The sequence below is a fragment of the Spinacia oleracea genome, chromosome 4, assembly GCF_020520425.1.
Source record: "Spinacia oleracea cultivar Varoflay chromosome 4, BTI_SOV_V1, whole genome shotgun sequence".
In the NCBI taxonomy this organism is placed as follows: domain Eukaryota; kingdom Viridiplantae; phylum Streptophyta; class Magnoliopsida; order Caryophyllales; family Amaranthaceae; genus Spinacia; species Spinacia oleracea.
Window position 1 is genome coordinate 19,057,975 of NC_079490.1, and position 15,303 is coordinate 19,073,277.

The 15,303-nt window shown below is 32.7% G+C and overlaps 2 protein-coding genes across 2 annotated transcripts; both read right to left on the bottom strand.

The window, feature by feature from the left end:
- Positions 1 to 659: 659 nt before the first annotated feature.
- LOC110798157 (REF/SRPP-like protein At3g05500) lies at positions 660 to 3,356 on the bottom strand. Its single transcript, XM_022003322.2, has 3 exons — positions 2,779 to 3,356; positions 1,993 to 2,217; positions 660 to 1,419 (listed from the first exon to the last, which is right to left on the bottom strand). The coding sequence occupies exons 1-3, from the start codon at positions 2,812 to 2,814 to the stop codon at positions 919 to 921; spliced, it is 762 nt and encodes a 253-aa protein (XP_021859014.2). The 5' UTR covers positions 2,815 to 3,356; the 3' UTR covers positions 660 to 918.
- A 9,210-nt stretch (positions 3,357 to 12,566) lies between these two features.
- LOC110798152 (SKP1-like protein 1A) lies at positions 12,567 to 13,466 on the bottom strand. Its single transcript, XM_022003311.2, has one exon. The coding sequence runs from the start codon at positions 13,277 to 13,279 to the stop codon at positions 12,776 to 12,778; it is 504 nt and encodes a 167-aa protein (XP_021859003.1). The 5' UTR covers positions 13,280 to 13,466; the 3' UTR covers positions 12,567 to 12,775.
- Positions 13,467 to 15,303: the final 1,837 nt, after the last annotated feature.

Consider the following 15,303-nt stretch of genomic DNA (forward strand, 5'->3'; position numbering starts at 1 on the left):
TACTCCCACCGTTTTAACTGGATACGCTTGCCAATGCACATCTTTGACCACCAATATCTTCATCTACCTATTATAAAAACTAATTTTTTTTCAATATTATGAAAATATATATTAAGATAATAAACCGAAAAAACAAGAAAACCTTTGAATCTTCAAACGAACAAACAAGAAAACCTTAGAATCTTCAAACGAACAAACAAAAAGCAATTTGACAAGTACATCATATACAGAGTACTTGAATCCATGCCTTAAATCTCGTTTAACTTTTCATGGAAAAAACTTTATCTACCCACCGGGTAAACTACCCACCACTAATAGAGAGTGTGGTAGTGGAATCCACATCAGCTTTATTAATTGTTTTTTAATGTTCTATTAGTAGTGGGTTATCTACCCAGTGGGTAGATGTAGCAATGTCCACTTTTCATTACCCAAGCTGTAACTCGAAGGGCTTTATAGCCAGCCAAATTGTGCGCAACTTAAATACATGGTATTACAACTTACAAGAGATGCTACTTAACAAGAAAGGACGGCAAGCATGTATTATGAGTGTTATGACAGTGCCATGCCATACTGCCTTTAGACTACCTACAGTATAGAATCTCAGTATATATCACCAACAGCACACACCATAGATTGCACAAATCCATCGAAGCAACAAGTACAGAGAATGCTCAAGACTTTATAAAAATCAAGAATTCTTGAAACATCATTCAGAACAAATTTATACATATCATCATCATTACTGTAAGTCTGAAGAATAAAGCGACAGATTTCCGAAACTAAACATGAAACACAAACTTGGGTAAATAAACACTAACAAATTACCAAAACTGCATTCCATAACCAAAAGCTTCAAGCTATGATTTATGAACATCCTTTTTTTTGAAGTTTAGAGAGTTCAGAAAGAGTGATACAAGCTCAGTATGCAGCAGAAACAGGCACATCACCACCATTTACATCAGCAGCAATAGTTTGAGTCTCACCGTCTTGTTCTTCAAACACCTTAGCAATCTTCTCAACAGGTACGAGGGGCATATAATTGGTAACTCTGTAACCCCTTTCAGCACCAACTTTCACAGTTTGGTTATACTTCTCAGAGCACATGGCTGCTGTGGGAACAACTAACTCAGCCACCTTGGGGAAAAGGGGAAGTCGGTTGAGTGACCGCCATGCTGAAACAGCATACTGCTCTGCAACTGGCTCATACTTGGTGTACATCTCCTTAGCTGTAGGTTCGTATTTAGTGTAAACATCCTTAGCAAATCCAGATGCAGTATCCACCACACCTACACGTTGAACTTCTGAGGCTACCCCACGAGCCATCTCAGGTGCCTTTTGGGCTGCACCTAAAGCTCTGCTGGATACCTGTTTCACTAGGGGCGGAACAGTGTGCTGCACCTTGACAAAAGTGTCATCAACCTGCCAACATTAGTTTAGACAATCAGAAATACAGAGGCTTAACAGGGTTATGGATTTATGATTCTTCTCTTTTTTGTTTTTTTAGTATGGGTATACTGCAAATGGTACTCTGTATAAGCTTGCAATTATCATAAAATCATATGCAAAGACATATACTCCTATTTCATTTATGCTGATTCTATTGAATGTAACATGAATGATGTCTAACTACCACGACCACCGCACTAAGAAAAGATCTTCAACATTGAAGATACCTCCACTCGAAGATGATTGGGAGCTAGTAGTCTACAACTGCTAAAACGCGAAATCTCCTCCCGAAACGCACCACAATGAATGCATAACATTCACAATAGACAAGATGTGTACACAAAGTTCTCAACAAAAACCTCGACCAATTCGATCAGAAGAATCCTATGTTTTCACAGCTGTTGTCACGAGTATAATATGATCCCTCATGTAGTTAACAAAAAAGTATCACACATTCACACTACGCAAATACACAACACAAAAGGGTAATACACGGTGACAATATAAACTACAATAAAGCATAAACAATGGAGTCAATTGGCTGACCTTGCGATCAACGAACTTGAGAAGCTCAAGAGGAACTTCATGGAACCTGTCATACACAGGACGAACAACAGTCTTCACCGTACCCTCAACAGTCTCGACACCAGGCTTCAGTGGCCCAGATTTGTCCTTGGCATAACCATACAGATTTGAAAAGCAGAAAATGGCTTGCAGAGCAGCAGCATGCACAAATTGAAAGTACTTCAATTTCTCTTCTTCACTGACACTCTTCAATTATTAACATACAAACAAAGAAATTGAGAATCAGTACCCTCTTTTATTAAAGCCTTTCACCGCGCCATCATAATTTGTATTAACAAAGTTCTTAATCCAAGGGCCAATTTTGCTTATTACGCCATTCCAATTTATAATCTTTTCACTAACTACCGTTTTTCAATAGCTGTGCCTCTTACATGACATCAAATTAGAAAAATGAACAAAAAAGTTTCAGATTCATGCCAAATTTCTCTTAATTTCAAACTATTATTAAAATTGACAAATCAATATACAAAAGACCCTCGTACACAACATACAATAGGACGGTGAATAAATTACAAATGCATAATAATTGAAAAATTAAAGAAATAAATCGACAAAACATCAAGAAACCCTAGAAATCAAATCGGTTGCGTGAATCAAATCAGACAAACACGAAAACGAACAAAAATCATAAAAAGTACTCAATTAATCGAATTCAATTGAACGATTCAATAAAAACGTCATAAAATTACAAATGAGACAGAATAATCAAATAGGAAATCGAAATCGAAATCGAAATCGAAATCATACCATTTGTTTCTCAACTTTATAATCACCTTCAGCCATTTTGTTAGAAATCCTTGTCAAAGAAGATTCAAAGCGCGAATTTCAGGATTAGGAAAAATAACGAAACAAGGAATATAAGGAATGAGAAAAGTCGATTGGCGTTGAGTTGGTTAGGCTAAACGAAATTATAAAAAAGGGAAATGGTGATTTTGATTTGTTCCAAATCTGGAGAAAAAGGTGGAAAGAGGGAGGAGAGAGGAATTCGGTGACGATGAGATGAGCGAATGGAAAGAAATGCATGAAGAATATAAATAAGGGAGGGTGGGAAGTTTGGAAAGCCGTGTCCGTGTAGCGTAAATGCGTAAATAAAAGGATGGACCAATAAATTGCTTAATTTAGGCTTTCTTTTGACTACTTGGTCGTTAAGCTAACTCTTGTTTACTTCCGCATATTGTTTGCAAGAGTTTTCCGATCCGTTTTTTTGTTTTAATTCAAATGAGGAAGCATGCTGCAAAAGTAAGAAAATACAAGTAAACCAAAACGAACAGCCAAAACAAAACAAACAAAGTAGGAGGTAGACATGAGATAGCTATTCATGGAGGAAGTCTTTAATCATAATGATTTGTGTTTAAATATGACACAAGTGGGGATATGGTAGTAATTTCAATAGAGTGGATATACTCTAATGAAGGAGAGAGAAAAAAAGACAGAAGAAAAACAAAAAAAAAAGTGGTAGAAGTGGCAAAAAAAGAGGGCAGAAGAGAGAGAAGCGGTGCAGCAAGGAATTAGTATACCAACGAAGTTCCATTGGTATACCAGAAGTGCAATAAGTATACCAACGAAGTGCAATTGGTGCTATAGTGTACCAAGTATATAACCTGCAATACCAACCAACGTACCAACGAGTGTATAACTACTACTCCATCTGCTCCTAAATGTTGTTTTCATTTTTCTTTGGCACACTTCCCACTTAATGCATAATTTACATCGTTAATATATACTCCCTCCGTCCCTTAATACTCGACCTGTTTTTACTTTTTGCACTATTCACATAATTCATTTTGACCCTATTTTATTTCTAGTATATGAAAATAAATGTTACTATATAATATATTGTTGGCTTCGTCTTAATATATATTTTCAAAATATTAATATATTTATATGTTTTTATAATACGTAGTTAAAGAAATTGGTGGTCAAAGTTGTGCATTGGCAAACGTGCCCCGTCAAAACAGGTTGAGTATTAAGGGAAGGAGGGAGTATCTAATTACGTGTTATTAAAAATTATAAAATTTTCATATTGTTAAAATACTCAATGTGACGAATCAAACAAGACCCGCATGACTATGTTTTTTCTTATATATTGAACATAATTCAAAAGATTTTCTCTCATTGTGAATAGTGTCAAGATTCCAAATGGGAAGAACATTAAGAAACGGAGGGAGTATTATAAAGTACTGAATATGTAATTTGTAATACCGACGAAGTGCAATAGGTATACTAACAAAGTTCAATTGGTACAAAATACCTATATATTGGTACATAAAAAATACTCCCTCCGTCTCTTTTTGTTCTTTACGTTTTCCTTTTTTGGTGTCCCAAAATATTTTTTACATTCCTTTTATATTAATCCCTCCGTCTCTTTTTGTTTTTTACGTTTGGTATTTTCACGTGTTTTAACGACTAATTAGTGTGCATTGAGATTCTTTTATTTTTTTTTATTTAAACAAGGCAAATTATGTTTATTATAATGTTTTTCACTTTTATCAAAATTCTGATATTGGGAAAATGAGAAAAATTTAATGTCCCAAACTCCCAATGGAAAAATTTGAGAAATTAAATGACCAAATGAATTTAATTGGTAAAGTAATCATTGAACACAAATTTTGATAGAATATTAAAACATTAATGTACTACTCCCTCCGTCTCTTTTTGTTCTTTACGTTTTCCGTTTTGGGTATTTTAAAATGTTCTTTACGTTTTCCTTTTTGGGTATTTTAAAATGCTCTTTACATTTAATTTTATATTATCACATAAGTATTCTATCAAAATTTGTGTCCAATTATTATTTTAACCAATTAAATTTATTGGGTCATTTAATCACTCACACTTTTCCGTTGGGATATTAAATTTTTCCCATTTCCCAATATCAGAATTTTGATAAAAGTGAAAACATTATAAATAAACGTAATTTATCTTGTTTAAATAAAAAAAGTTGAAGAATCTCGATACAAATTAATTAATTGTTAAAACGCGTGAAAAATACTAAACGTAAAAAACAAAAAGAGACGAAAGGAGTATATTTTAAGTCAATTTTTTAAAAACAGTAAACTGTTAAACAGACAATCTTTGAAAAATAGAGGGATTTTTTGTCAAACAAAAGTATCGAACTTACAAAGAATTAAAAAAGTTGAAAGGCCAATGATTCAATGAATGTACAATTTTTTTATATTTTAATCCTAAAGTCTAGGTAAATATGAAAATATTCATCTTACATCTGAATGTATGTAGGTTTGAATGTACCCGAGTGTTAGATACGAAGTACATTTCATAAATGCAAAATATACTTCGCATACAAGTATTTCGCATAAAAGGAGATTTGGCTCATAATAAAGGGAGGGAGTACGTGTCTACGTGATGCCTGTCTTTATCAAAGATGTCATTTTTTAGCATGGGTGCGGTGGGATATGAGATAAGATCACAATTATTATCTTAATGTTTTATGAACTATTTATAATTTTACAAAATGGGCAATGGGATAAGCGGATAAAACCTAAAGTTCTTTTGATTAAAAAGATTATCTTGTAAAATAAACAATTGCACTCATAAAATTACATTTAATTATGTTTCTGATGATAGTAGGTTATGGTGAGATCATTTTGTATTATACGGAGTATTGAATTGTGATAAAAAAAATATACGGATATTTCATGAAATGCCCCCGAGTTTTGCCATAATTCACCAAACGCCCATCAAGTTTCAATAATTCATAAAATACCCCTCACAATTCGTACAAATACCCAACATACCCTTACTAATAACGGACCGTTAGTCTGCCGTTAGCCAAGTTTCCAATTCACCCAAATGCCCCTATTCTGAAACTTATTTCACCAAATGCCCCTATTGTGAAACTTATTTCCACCAAATGCCCCAAACTTAAATATAGCTATTTTGATGTTTCAGCGACTAGTTTTTGTGTTTGAAAGGTAGCTGTTGGTCACGGTTGACTATAAAAGCCCCTTTGCTGAATGGTTCTTGTAAGTTAGATGTTATTTTGATTTGCATTGCTAATTTCATAAGATTTTTGTCATGAGTTTTCTTTCAAAATCATCATCCACACCCAATGAGTCCACATATATTAGAGTACCTACCAAATTTTGTTATTGTGGTAAGAAATTTGTCATTCGAAGCTCTGATATAACACTCAATCCACAAAGGTTGTACTACAAGTGTGATCCTTGAAACAATCTGAGATGGTACAAGGGAGTAGTTGAGCAAGAAAACAAGGGGCAACAACATGAAGGACAATGCGGGGGAAGCTTAGACGAAGGAGAAAGTATTGAAAACAGGCGAAACAGTAAGATGCAAGAAGAATTGAAGCAAATGAAGAAGAAGCTAAAACAACAACAAAAAGTAGTCAAAGTTGTAATACAAATGGGGATATTGATGTTTGTAATTTTACTGTTTGTAATCATGAAGTAAACACAAATAATGAGAAACAAATTCACATTTCATAAATAATTGATGTTGCATAATCTGCACAAATTACCAAACTGGGAAGCATTCCTGTTTTTAGCTTCACTTACAAAACATCTTTGCACCAACTACTTTTAATGTTATATATTTTCTACTCAATGAATATGTGCAAGATCAAAACAGATGTGCAAAAAACTACCCCAAAAGGCATTAGCAGCTATCCAGAAGAGCTTGTGGAACACCACTTCAACCTCTATTCCTACCACAATAACAAAATTTGTAAGGTACCCTAATATATGTGGACTCATTGGGTGTGGAAGATGATTTTGAAAGAAAACTCATGACACAAATCTTATGAAATTAGCAAAGTAAAGTAAAATAATATCTAAAATACAAGAACCATTCAGCAAAGGGGTTTTTATAGCCAACCATGACCAAGAATCACTTTTCAAACACAAAAACTAGCCGTCGGAACATCATAATAGCTATATTTAAATTTGGGGCATTTGGTGAAATAAGTTTCATAATAGGGGCATTTGGTGAAATAAGTTTTAGAATAGGGGCATTTGGGTGAATTGGAAACTTGGCTAACGGCGGACTAACGGCCCGTTATTAGTAAGGGTATGTTGGATATTTGTACGAATTGTGAGGGGTATTTTATGAATTATTGAAACTTGATGGGCGTTTGGTGAATTATGGCAAAACTCGAGGGCATTTCATGAAATTTCCGAAAAATATATTCACCTTATAAAAAGGTTTTAATAATTAAAAGTCAATGAGATTAAGGTGATGATTATTGCTATATCCTGTGGTCTGGGGATCAAATTAATTTAATGAGACTCATTTGGAAAGTTTTCCTTAACCTTTCCTTTATCGACTTTTATTTTTTACACACATTTTCTAATCTACTTTAAAAACAATATTAAAACGGTCAAGATATAAACATCGTACTTATTTTGAGGGGGTAATTGTACACTTATATGGGATATTTCATTGAGGCCAACTCAATAATTGATCACATACTTTTGGAACTATTCATATAATCTACTTTGACTATTCTTAGTGCTTTTTATATAAGATAAAACATAGTCATGTGGGATCTTGTTAGATTCGTCTCAATGTGTATTTTCAAAATATCAACTTTTTATAATTTTTGCATAAAGAGAATTTAAGACATAAATGATCAAAGTTGTGCATTGGCATGCGTGAAACTAACCAACGTTGCGAGTATTAAAAGACGGAGGAAGTACTATAATAACGTTTAAAGGGTAAGTTAAAGGGACTTGACTCCTCTACTCTTACTTTCTCTGCACATTATTATACCTTAACTAGTATAAGGCCCGTGCGATGCACGGTTTATAATCCTAATATTAAATTTGCATGAAATCTAAATTGCAGTTGCAGACAATCTATAATAAAAAACAAAGCTTGTAAATATTTTTCTATTTAAAAATTAATGATGAATAAAATATGTTGTTGTCCCATTCGTACAATGTCTTATTTATTATAAAAAAAAAAAAATTAAAGATAAGAGTACAAAGATATGGTTATTTTCGTCCCCGCTCATCACCCGTGTCAAATAAAAAATTATTCTCATTCTCCCTATACTTCGGTAGTCATACTCCTCTAGCACTCCCACCGTCCATCTATTTTATTCGACTATAAATTACTTTGAAGCGGGCGGAGCCTCCACAACCGTACCCGGGTAAATTTTTTATCCCCTCCACCAACTGTAGGTATAGTACCAAATTCAGTTCCATTCCTGCTCGTATTAATTATGAGATACGAAATAAAATTCATCCTTAGTAACTACCTCATTATCCGATCATTCAACACATACCCCCATCATTTACTTTATTCAGATATAGATGACTTTGAGGCGGGGAGGGGCCTCCACACTCATAACCACCTAAGATCTTATCCCCCTCCTTGTCACCCACGATAGGAACAATGGTACCAACCGGGCCACCCCACCCAATCCCTTTCTTGAAGGGTAAACAATAAAATTCATCCCCGTTCAATCACCCTCCCGTGTATCTACACCGGCCTCAAACCCACCGCTAGAATCAACATTTTTTGTTTAGGTGAGAGAACTTTGAATTTTAAAACTCTATTCTAGAGTCTTCTACAATTTGATTGTCTGGTTAGAGTGATTGAGTAAATAGACAAAACATTATAATATGTAGGTTAGTATTTTTTTTAAAGATTCACAATAAATTAGTTGAAGGATAAGAGAAGCGGGCGGGGCTGATAAAAATTCATGCATCCTCGTCCGACCACCCGCGGTGAGTACATTTGTTTAACCCCATCATCACCCATAAATTTCCTCCACCCTGCCCACCATGTGCGGATGCACGGGGCTTATCTCCCAAAAAAAACCCGCCCCATTGACAATCTTTCGTCCCTATATTCGTTAAATAAGTCACCTTTGTTTTTCATCTATCTTTTGCATATATTGACATAAGTTTATTATTAAAATTATTTTTATTTGCTATAATATTGATGAAAATATCTAAAAGTGACATACATAATTAGAATTGTGTGAGGGTTCTCAATCCAATAATTCAAACTCGCCCCATCACCAAGTTGGTCTGGTACATGTTATCCTCTTATCTGTTCACCAACACTAAATCTCTATTTATTAGTCAATATTAGTCAATTATTTATCTTTGTTTTCTTCGTTAGAATAAATTAAGTCCGGACTCGCCCATATCAAGTGTGATGCATGGTTTATATATCAAAATGTTAACTTTGCACGAAATTTTATATATAAGTGATATTACAATCCTTTACATTAACATAGAAAACTTATTTTTGTCATTGCAAACATATTAATAATAATTTTGTTATAATATAAGATACTACTACGTACAATATAAACCCTTAATTATAAAATATAACCATTATAAAGTCTATGTTGACTTGTGGAGTTAGAAATTTCAAAATCATCTTTGCCCCTTTACCCCAAGTATGATATAATATGATATATTATTAGTAGATCAAATATGTTACATTATAATGCTCACCCACTTTATTCGACCAAATATTCATTAAAGAATGTCATACTCCACCCTCTTAACTCAATTGACCAATTTAAAAATTTATCTTATTCATCAACTTTAAATTGAACTTAATATAATACAATACAAAATTAGAATTTTACTAAGTTATATGTATGTATATTCTCACCTATCTTATCTTGTTATATCACAAAGTAATGTTTTCGTAATATCTAGTTTTGCATGTACAATTGCATGGACATAATATGAAGCAGATCAGTTGCGTTGACATATAATCCGTATGTCATAGTAATATCATTTCATGTTTACTAATTTACTAATACATAAATTATACTACCTCCGTTCCTTAATGTTCTTTACGCTTTGGAATATGTGTACAAAGTATGAAAACTTTGACCATGGATTCTCGTTGTTATATACATCAAAACGTTATCATGTAAGATCTTGTTAGATTGGTCTCGTTATGTATTTTCAAAAATATCAAATTTTTATAATTTTTTACATACAGAATTGGATATATAAGTGGTTAAATACTGCATTGGAGTGCGTGCAAATAATAAACGTAAAGAACATTAAGAAACAGAGGTAGTAAAAGATATTTTTTAGTTTAGCAACAATATCTTTTAAAAATATACTTCGTAATAAGGTAATGAACTGAAGTATAACCTCCGTACATAATTGATTTGTTTAATTAGGAATGGGAAAAGAGCCGGGAAATATTTTTAATATGTTTATTATCAACATAATCTTTAAGATTTATAATGAAAATCAATAATATTTTTTCCTTAATTTAAGTATTTTAATTATTTTTGTTTAATAAAGAGAGGTGAATCAATGAGTGACATTTGTGATCACCACATTGATTTCCTATATTTTAGTATAATATATAGATATAGATTATGTGAAAAGTTAGCATGTTTGGAGTATTACTGTATGAGTTATAAACTTTCTATCATGTTAAGAGTTCTAATTTTGTAATCTAAGAAGTATTGCATTTTTATTATCTTTTATAGCTTTGTTAAAGTTTCTAATTATGTTAAAATTAAATATCAGCATATATGAATTAAATATGCTTTGACATATTTGGTCGAAATTTAGTTTAATGAATTCTAATTATGTAAGTTAGTCTCTTATGAAAGAGCTTACAGGGCCACAATAAATATAATTTTAAGAACAATTATAAATTACCATAGTAAAAAATGTGATGTATTAATTATTTATATTAAAAGAGAGGGAAATCAAATAGGGGAAGTTGCCAGCTCCACATTTATCCTCTTTACTAAGCTATGTTCTATTCGATGCATTATCGTTTTGAACTTATATTATCTGAATTTATCCGAATTTAACCAAACTTATCTTAACTTATCTAAGCTTATTTTATCCGGGATATATACTTATTTTTGTGTGAAAAAAATGTCTGGAAAAAACTTATTTTTCTTAATTTATATTATCTAAACCTAACTGAATCTTTCTAAACTTATTTTGTCTGAAATAAATCAAAATAAATCGAACAACACAAAGCCTTAATATAATCAAATATCTTCCAAATAATTTAGCCACGGTGTGATTGTTTGCAAATTGCAAGAGTAATTTTGTGGATAAACAAATACTACGTAGCTTCCAAATAATATTTTCCAAATATTTGGAAGATAATAACTGAGCAACTTTCCATATTGGTTATTCATATAATATCTTCCAAATGATACACGTCTTGTAAATAGTAATATCGTTGTACAATATGGGAAATATACAGTAATATAGATTGTGCGATTTTTCCATATTCATTATTGTTACAATAAATAAAGTAAGTTAAATATGATAAAAATGTTATCTTATTAATTTATTATATTAAAAGAGAGGCAATCAATGAGTGACATTTGTCATCACCACATTGATTTCCTCTCTTTTAGTATATTATATATAGATGCTCACCTTTGCATTCACTCAATCACTCATCTCCATGGTAAAGATCGAAAGGCCTAATCCCATGATTCCAATACCGGAACAAAAGGCTAACAGGCATAATCATAATGTGAAGGCTTAACTCAAATACAAGAGAATAAAACACACGAAAATTTGCCTGGCAGCAAAGTCCCTATACATTTTCTTCAACTTCTAAACGTCTGAAGGTACAAACAACAATTATATATTTACTCCCTCCGTCCCTTAATACTCGCACCGGTTTGACCGGTGCGGAGTTTAAGACATTTGAATTAATTTAATGGGTGTTAGTTGATAGTGGGGTATTTTTTTAATATAGTTAGTGGAAAATGTGTAAGGGTGGGAAGTGGTGAGTGGGGGATGATGATTTTTAAATGATTTTTTATAGGGAGTAGGGGTGGTAGTAGGTAAGTGTGAGAGATAATATAATATTGGTAAAGATTTCCATTTATAGAAGCGGTGCAAGTATTAAGAGACGACCCAAAAAGGAAAACGGTGCGAGTATTAAGGGACGGAGGGAGTAGTTATGAATGATACGCGGAATCACAGTTGATAACGGCTAACCAAATATAGGTTATACATCACCACAGTTCAGAGGTTACTATTAGCAAAAAAAGAGGTACACTCCATTAATGAGAAACTCTAGCACATTATTACCTACCGAAAGTTGAAGGATGCCAGGATACATATATTTCTTTCACTATAGCGTGCTTAGATAAAATAACATACGGAGTAATCAATTAAGACCACATGAGTCAACCTAGGGTGATGATAAAGGTCGCAAGTTGCGACAACATTTAGTTGTCGCAATCTTACATGTCAGACTTTAATTGGTGCATATAGACGCCACATACGTGTACGTCATCATAATATTTTTAGGTGGGAGGTGGTCAACTTAGATCAATTACGGTACCCAACAAAAGAATTGCTCGTTTCTGATGAGTTGGCAATCATCACGGTTTGAGGAAATCTTCAAAGCCCTAGAACCTGAAACCCCAATAAAATCCTTCATGCAGGGAAGCAAAAGATGGAACAATTTTTCTTAGCGGAAATCTTGGATTCCTATTCTGTGATAGAGTTTTTCAATCGACATTGATGATTAAAAATCAGAACCAGAAATACTATTATAACGAGCTGAAGATGTACAATTGTACATAGACCAAGTTAACGATGCCAATAATAGCAATAATAGCAAAACAAAAATCACAAAATTACTCCAATCAAAAAACAAAAATCAATTAAAGAAGTTCAATTAGTGACTATCTAACAAACGAACGACTCTTGAATTCTAGATTGATATCTAACATTCTAACAAAACTAACTGTGTAGTGGCAGGCGGCTGCAATGAAGTTGGAATCGATCGATCATTCAAAGGCCCACTGATTCTCCTTCCTAATCTCGGCCTCCTCTTCCTGGGTGAAGTCGTTCTTGATATTGAAGATCTTCCTGATTTCCTCCGGTGTCTTGTCTTTGATCTTATCAGCGACAGTTTGGCAGGTTAAGTCCAGCAGATTCTTGATGTCCAGGTAGTTAGCAGCCAACACAAGTTCGAACAAGACATTCTGATCAACATTAACAAACTCTGCATCCCACTTCTTCAGTTCATCACCACCACCAACACCACCACCAGCAGCAGTAGCAGTAGAAGCGTCGACATGTTTCTTACAGTATTCAATCACCTTCACCAGGATCTTGCTGGTCACGTTCGGCACAGGAATCACGTTGTCGGCGCAATCATCTTCAATCATGTGCTTGATTGTCTGACATTGTAGTGCAACATTCTCGTCGACGATGAATTCCGCGTTGTCGGACGATTTCAAGATCACCTTCTTGGATGATTCAGCGGATGATGATGATGAAGATTCCATTGATGTAGTTTTATTTCAGGACAGAGAAAAATCGCAAGAACAAGAGGAAAACGAAACCCTAATTTTGAATTGTGATTGAAAGTAAAACGGGAGAGAATTGAAGATCTTTGAAGCTCTGTAGTTGTGATTCACTGATTAATGCTATGACTATTTATAGGGATATAGATCAGTCCTAATTAATTGTTTTCATATTAGGAAACTAATTAACATAATCGCCTAATCGATAAAGATATAATTTTATCATGCGTTAATTAATACTTACAGTTCTATCGTGAACCGACAAGGAAAATATTATGTGTTTATTATTTTCTCGGATCTTATATGTAACCAACCATCATCAACGGATAGTGTGGCGTGTTCACAATTAGAAATAAGCCCAATGTGTTTAAAGTTCAATGTATTTGGTTAGCGAAATTTAAAACTAACATCAGTCTGTACAAGTAGGCTGTAACATAAAACAACAATAAAACAAGAAAAGTACAACGAATACAATTTATAATTAACACTAGCATAGAAAGTCAAGTAACACAAGTTTATACAAGGAACCTCTAACATTAAAATTAATTAAACAAGAAAAGTAACAACGAATATAAATTTATAAGTAACACCAGTATAGAAAGTAAAATAACACGGTCTATACAATGAACCTCTAACATGAAATTGAAGTAACTACATAAAATAAGAAAATTAAAGTAACGTGAATCATCATTTACTGTATAATAAAGTAATTACCAGAAGATTTCTCGAAGTACACGTGTCACTTTCTTAGCAAATATTTTCCCGCCTAAAAATGTTTTATTTTATTAAATAAAGATTTCATATTTTTTTTAAGGAAAATTTATTTTAAATAATCCAACATTTCGACGATTTTCCATTAACAATCTAACATTTTCATTATTATCTAATAATCTAACCTTTACACCCCATTAAATTTTGTTGCACCTATATGACCGTTTACATGCTAATAAGATCACCTTTTATTTTTATAAAAAAAAAAAACAAAAAAACTTTAGGAAATACAGTATAATTACTATTTATTTAAAAAAATAAATAAAGTATCATAAGTTCCGGATAATGTTAATACTATATCATCTATATGGGTCATCTTGGTGAGCAAATTGGCAGTTGGGAACTTTGAAGCAAAATGGGATTGACACTCATCGATGATGGTCTAAATCGAATTGCTTTTAATTAATTACTTCTGGGATGTCCTGAATATCAATCATAAAAGTTGTGGACTCATTGATGTACAAGGGTTTCAGGTGGACTTAGCTATTACGAGTTCTATTTTGTTCTAGGGTACACCTCGATTATAAACTATGGATGTGAAGTCTACATTAAGAACCAAGCCAAAGGTTAATCACAGCAGAATATATATATATATATATATATATATATATCATCTTCTCTCTTTTTCCTCCTTAGATTTGCTTGCTTTCCTTCTTTGAACAAAAAATTGATAAGTATTGGTTTTAAGTTGTATTCTGTGCAGACATTGATAAGCTCCTGTAAATGTTCGGAAATCCTTAGATATGCTTATCAATGTGGTATCATTGGTTTTAAGTTGTACAAGAGCAATATAACTTTGGTAGTTTTGTTGAATTGGTTTTTCATTATCTGTTATTGGACCTTTTTTTGGTAATATTGTTTGAGTATATTGAATTGAGTTTATTTGAAACATTAATTTTGGATTCGTATACGTATACGAAGTAGATGTACCACATTGGTAAGCCTAAGTCCTAAGACATCGGTACTCTGAGTCCTGAATTAAGTTGAAACTTGCTAACTTTCTTTTTTGATAGGTGATATTTAAATAAGTTATGTGGTACTTTAAAATTATGAGCTCTTTGTTATGCAAATTATCAACTATTCTTGATGTGGATTTATGAGAGTGTCTGATACCTGTATGTTCAATAAATTTTTTTCCAAAGTTATTACTTCTTTTCCTTTATTTTTTTAATTGCTCGACTTCTCTCAAAACTAAGTCTATGTTATATCGTTGAAGCTCATCTGGTGTGTGTCTC